Below are 6,348 nucleotides of genomic sequence, written 5' to 3' on the forward strand. Positions count from 1 at the left end.
AACAACGCGGTTGATGTAGTCGTGTGTCTTCACGGCCCGACCGATCAAGCACCGAAACTACGGCACCTCCGAGTTCTAGCACACGTTCAGCTCGATGACGATCCCCGGAGTCCGATCCAGCAGAATGTCGGGGAAGAGTTCCGTCAGCACGACGGCGTGGTGACGATCTTGATGTTCTACCGTCGCAGGGCTTCGCTTAAGCACCACTACAATATTATCGAGGATTATGGTGGAGGGGGGCACCGCACACGGCTAAGAGATCAATGATCAATTGTTGTGTCTGCCCCCGTATATAAAGGAGCAAGGGGGAGGAGGTGCGGCCAGGCAAGGGGCGTGCCAGGAGGAGTCCTACTCCTACCGGGAGTAGGACTGCCCCCTTTTCCATGTTGGACTAGGACTTGGGGGGGGGGGAGGAGAGAGAGAGGGGAAAGGAAAGGGGGCGCCGCCCCCCCTCCTTGTCCAATTCGGACTTGGGGAGGAGGGGCGCGCGGCTGCCCCTTGGCCTCCTCTCCACTTCCTTCACTAGGCCCATTAAGGCCCATTAGGTTACCGGGGGGTTCCGGTAACCTCCCGGTACTCCGGTAAAATGTCGATTTCACCCGGAACACTTCCGATGTCCAAACATAGGCTTCCAATATATCAATCTTCATGTCTCGACCATTTCAAGACTCCTCGTCATGTCCGTGATCACATCCGGGACTCCGAACAACCTTCGGTACATCAAAACATATAAACTCATAATGAAACTATCGTCATAATGTTAAGCGTGCGGACCCTACGGGTTCGAGAACAATGTAGACATGACCGAGACACGTCTCCGGTCAATAACCAATAGCGGAACCTAGATGCTCATATTGGCTCCTACATATTCTACGAAGATCTTTATCGGTCAGACCGCATAACAACATACGTTGTTCCCTTTGTCATCGGTATGTTACTTGCGCGAGATTCGATCGTCGGTATCTTAATACCTAGTTCAATCTCGTTACCAGCAAGTCTCTTTACTCGTTCTGTAATACATCATCCCGCAACTAACTCATTAGCTGCAATGCTTGCAAGGCTTAAGTGATGTGCATTACCGAAAGGGCCCAGAGATACCTCTCCGACAATCGGAGTGACAAATCCTAATCTCGAAATACGCCAACCCAACAAGTACCTTCGGAGACACCTGTAGAGCACCTTTATAATCACTCAGTTACGTTGTGACGTTTGGTAGCACACAAAGTGTTCCTCCGGTAAACGGGAGTTGCATAATCTCATAGTCATAGGAACATGTATAAGTCATGAAGAAAGCAATAGCAACAAACTAAACGATCAAGTGCTATGCTAACAGAATGAGTTAAGTCAATCACATCATTCTCTAATGATGTGACCCTGTTTATCAAATGACAACTTATGTCTATGACTAGGAAACTTAACCATCTTTAATTCAACGAGCTAGTCAAGTAGAGGCATACTAGTGACATATTGTTTGTCTATGTATTCACACATGTATTATGTTTCCAGTTAATACAATTTTAGCATGAATAATAAACATTTACCATGATATAAGGAAATAAATAATAACTTTATTATTGCCTCTAGGGCATATTTCCTTCAGACCTCCATCGCCGGCGGCCAAGATCCCCTCGCCGGCCACCATGGCTGCCTGCCGCCATGGTCAGATCCATCCCCTACCTCCAGCCTTCACACGGGCGCATCCCCTCCCCCCTCCCTCCCTCCCCGGCTGCGACTGGGCGACCACAATCTCCATCGCCGGCGGCCAGGCGCTCCCTCGCCAGCCGCCATGGCTGCCTGCCGCCATGGCTGGATGCACCCGCGTATACTAGTGTTGCAACCGTCACCTAGAACAGCTTTAACAGCTGTTGAAAAAAGCTTCAACCATAGACGAAAAAGCTTCAATGGAACTGCACAGCAAGGGGAAGCTACAAACGTAGTTGGATTTTGTTACTACTGGCGAAGTTTTTTGCTACATCCATTAGGCGGAGCTGCGACCTCGCGACGATGACAACGATGATTTTGCTACAACCGTAGTAGAATTTTGCTACTACCGCTGAAGATTTTTGCTACATCCATGTAGAAAAGTTTCAACAGCAGATGAAAACAACACCAACCAGGCAATGTGAAAAGGAAAAAGCTACAACCATTGACTAAAAAAGCTTCAACGGTAGAGATTGTTGGAACCGGCGTCCAGAATTGCCAGAACGGGCTTCTTCTTCGATGGCGACCATGGTGACCAGGGTGACCACGATGCTTTTTTTTCTTCTTTTTTTTGTTGCAACCGGTATATGTTTTTGCTGCAACCGGTGATTTGTTTTGCTACGTCCGTTTCATTTTTTTCTACATTCATTCATGGCCGAGCTGAGTCCCGGGATGACAACGACTTTTCTTGTTGCAACCGTTGTAGTTTTTGCTACACCCTCCAGGAATTTTGCTACATCCGCTTTTTTCCTTGTGGAGTTGCAAGCTCGACGGCGGCGACGAGGATTTTTTTTTCTGCAATCGTTGTCTTCATTTGCTACGACCGACATGAAAAAATGCTACAACGAGTATCTTTGTTTTTTGCTGGAACCAGTCAATCATTGGTGAAGCAGAGCTGCATCCATGACAAAAAAAGTTACAATGGCTGGAACCAGCGTCAACGTCGGGTCAGCCAGAAAACACTGGTAGATTTCCTACCACTGGTCAGCTCGGGGATCTCCGGGGAGTGCGGGCAGCCAGAACGACGAGCATGGATGGACGGGGCGACGAGCGCGAAGCGGCGCCATTGCCAAGGCGACGAAGCACGGGCAGCGCCCTTGCCGGCGGGCGGCTGGGGCGACAAGCGTGGGTGGCGCCATGGCCGGGGCGACGAGCGCCACAGGCGGCGAGGACGACGAGGACAGGCGGTGCCAAGGCGGCAAGCGCGGGCTTCGTTGTCACGCATCCATGACGGCCTTGACTGGCTCGCTCCTCTCTCTGTGTGCTGAAGTGGATAAGGTAAGGAAAAATAGAATAGGGGTTAGGATCTGACGGTCCCGTGCAGCCAGATCGGGCGGCTCTGAGCAGACCGGCCGAAACTTTCGGCCGGCGCACCGGCGCCTAGTGCTGCCCTATTTATAAAGCATGGCGAAAGCCTTTTTCGGTAATTAACATTCTCCCTTCTATAAAAAAATAATACGCCATTGACGTATCCTCGAAAAAAACCCATACGTTTATGCACACAAGTTGTTTTTCCCGCGAATACATGCATACAAGTTTTGTAGTACAAGAAAGGGCCACCCTTGTCACATACGTACTATATACTCTCATGCACATAGAGAAAGAACACGGCCAAACCAACATGATTTTTTCTTTTGAGAAACATCCAATCTATTCATCTTCAATCATCGCAGTTTAAAGAACTATAGGGGTAATAAAAATTACAACCATGCCCGTGGTCATCTAACGACGACTACAAGCACTAGAGCGAGCCGAAGGCATCGCCTCTCCCTCACTGGAGCCGGGCAAACCTTGTTTTAGTAAACAGTCGGTAAGTCGTCATGCTATAAGGGATTTTTTGCTTATATATATTTAGACGTGTACCCTTTGTATTTTCCTCATTCTATAAGGGATTTTTTGCCTATTGTCCCATGGCCACCTAAAAATACAAGTTCTAGCAAATTGTCTACCTAATCCTCAAAGTAATATGATACGGCAGCAAAGTGGCCTGCTTTATACCTTGATCCCTCGGGGTGCTTGATATCATTGGTACAAACATAGCAATGATATATATCCCAAATCACGCGCGAGCTCCGCGCAACATCACGACGTCCAGCTGTAAAACAATTCATGAGATGTCTAAGCAATTTTCAACTAAGCAAACTAGAAGATCTAAAAATACTTACTGGTTTGTTTCTTCTCATCAAGAAAATGGAAAGACGTTAGAGCCATTGCGTTAACTCGCCGTCCAACATGTTTGAGCTCAGCAAAAACAAGCACTTTAGGATTGTTCTTCTTTGGGCCATTCTTAGCATTAGCATAGAAGTTCACATGGGCGTAATCGTAAGATCGCTCATAAAATATTGCTCCATCTATTGCCTCAACAAGTGAATACTTAACCTGGCCATTGTCACGAATAAAAACAAGCTCAACAAGTATGACAGTACACACAAGTTTCAACATCTATACAATTGATAAAGAAAACAAAGAATTTTATAAAACATTGACCAGCACATTTATCTTAATCATTAACATTCACTCCTTCTCTGAAATGAAACATAGTGAAGAGGACAGTCCTTGTTATAACTTAATAGTAGTAGCAGTAGCAGTAGCAGCAGCAGCAGCAGCAGTAGTAGTAGTAGTAGTAGTAGTAGTAGTAATAATTTCTCAATCTTTCATATTTGGTTCTCCCATTGCTGTGTAGGGGAACATTGACTCCACCAAAGGTACAATTGTCCAGTAAGTCAGCTTATGTGCTAAGTTATCTTTGGCTTCTATTACTCAGCTTATGTTCTATTATTGTGTTATTAGGTTCAGTATCAAATTTGTCAGCTTAGACATGGGGGAAATGTTTTTTCAGAATATGGATTTTAGTTGCAACATTACACTTGTTGCTTTAGTAATACAATTCTGCCGTCTTATTTCACTGTGATATCCTAAAAGGAACCTTTTCTTCTTGTGGCCTGTGTGCAGCACATAGTAACATGGTTCTATTAAAGTTACTTGAGTGGCAGATAAGGTTTTATCGGAGTTACACATCAACAAGTTCTGTAGTAGCCTTAATTGAACAAATCAGACTCTTGCAGCAAAGAACCTTAAATATATATAGTTACCTTATTGTTTTTGTTTTTGTTGTAACATTTCAGAGCTAACTCAGCAAATCTCTTCGTCTGCTTTTGGTAACGCTCTTCACGCGCGGCTTGATCGAAGTTGGCTGGCTCACCCCAGTTCTCCACCACAGCACCCATAAAGTCATCTACCAGGGCATTATATGAATGATCTTCCTGTTTGCCGTCTGGTTCCCTATTTGGATAACTGGTTCAGCACTTAACTAGTATGATGGACAAGAAACGCCGGCAGATTACTCACATTCAGGGAACAACTGCTAGCTACTAAAAAATGACAATAGGCAAGTAAAACTATTTCCAATGTGTATGAAACAACCAGAACATCATGGTCTTTTGATTGCACTTAGTCCAATCATAGAGTTGATATCACAAGTTTGTTTCCTATCTAGTGTAGAACATATCTGCATATTTAAATGAGGCCCGTACAAATCTGATGCAAAGTTTTGTAAATTATACCTGTCAGTGATCCCTGAACCATCAGAGACGCCGTATTGCCCAAATCTTATCCTTTGATCATCCTCGTAACAGTATCTGCGTCCACAACCACAAGAAACTTGAAACACAGAGCCAAACAAGTTAAAAGATACATACTAGTCCGAGGAACAGGGGTAGATAATCACATGGGACTGTCAGGGCAGTCAGGGGTCGTGCTGCCATCATCCATCAGAGGCGGAGCCAGCACGCTCGAAGACGAAGAGCCGGCTTCGAACCGAGACCACTTGGCAGATGGCGAACCAGCTTTGCGTGCCGACTCGAGGCGAGGGCTGCGGCTGCGCTCACGCCGGTGGTGGTGCTCGCGGTGCCGCTCTCTGCGCGGTGACGGGCTCGGCCGCCGGTACGGTGCATGCGAAGTGTCAGCGGAGCGTTGCGGCCAAGGGCGTGGAGACGCGGAGCGGCGCCGTCGCCGGTTGGAACTCACGCGGAATTCGGACGGCGAGGGGCTGTCGATGCCGTGAAAAGGCGGGCGTGAGTTATCGCGCAAACCGTCCATGCCGAAGCCTCCACGGCGGTCGGGTGTGTGTCGTGCGCGTGGTCATGGTGGGAGTGGGGAATTGATGAAGGTTTGCCTTGGCTGAGTTGGCTCCTTCTCCGATAGGGAAACAGAAGCAGGATTAGTTTTTGGTTCCAAAAAAGAAGAAGAAGCAGGATTTCCTTTCGGAAGCAGGCTGCTGGCTGGTAGCGGCAGAGTGTCGGTAAGAGTACTCTGTGCGCTAATGGCATATGTAGCGGTCCCCTAAAATTTTGCTTCTCGGCTGTCCGGGCGAGTCGCGAATCAACCTGTGGTTAAGTTGGTTAGGTGGACAGTGGTATTTCCAACCCATCAGGGTTTAAATCCTGGTGCTCGCAGTATTCCTGGCTTGTGTCTGTACTGATGCTAAAAAAAAACCGTCCGGGCGAGTCTGTTTTAAATCCTGACCAGGGCCGGTCCTGACATTTCAGGGGCCGGAGCGACAATAGAACTGGGGACCCTTAATGTAATCATCAAAATAAGAGTACATACTAACATTATATACTAAAAGCACTTGAGATGCATCCAAAA

At 47.1% G+C, this 6,348-nt stretch overlaps 1 protein-coding gene across 1 annotated transcript; it reads right to left on the minus strand.

Annotated features, from left to right (window-relative positions):
• Positions 1–3,514: 3,514 nt before the first annotated feature.
• On the minus strand, positions 3,515–5,985 carry LOC123098004 (uncharacterized). Its single transcript, XM_044519907.1, has 5 exons — positions 5,429–5,985; positions 5,265–5,339; positions 4,794–4,983; positions 3,867–4,080; positions 3,515–3,796 (listed from the first exon to the last, which is right to left on the minus strand). The coding sequence occupies exons 1-5, from the start codon at positions 5,797–5,799 to the stop codon at positions 3,651–3,653; spliced, it is 996 nt and encodes a 331-aa protein (XP_044375842.1). The 5' UTR covers positions 5,800–5,985; the 3' UTR covers positions 3,515–3,650.
• Between the last annotated feature and the right edge of the window lie 363 nt (positions 5,986–6,348).

The sequence above is a fragment of the Triticum aestivum genome, chromosome 1A, assembly GCF_018294505.1.
Source record: "Triticum aestivum cultivar Chinese Spring chromosome 1A, IWGSC CS RefSeq v2.1, whole genome shotgun sequence".
Lineage (NCBI taxonomy): Eukaryota > Viridiplantae > Streptophyta > Magnoliopsida > Poales > Poaceae > Triticum > Triticum aestivum.

Coding starts and splice junctions, on each gene's coding strand:
- LOC123098004 (XM_044519907.1), bottom strand. CDS start 5,799: ATGGACGGTTTGCGCGATAACTCACGCCCGCCTTTTCACGGCATCGAC. Junction 5,340..5,428: donor GACTGCCCTGACAGTCCCAT/GTGATTATCTAC, acceptor TTGTGGACGCAG/ATACTGTTACGAGGATGATC. Junction 4,081..4,793: donor ACAAAAACAAAAACAATAAG/GTAACTATATAT, acceptor GACAATGGCCAG/GTTAAGTATTCACTTGTTGA.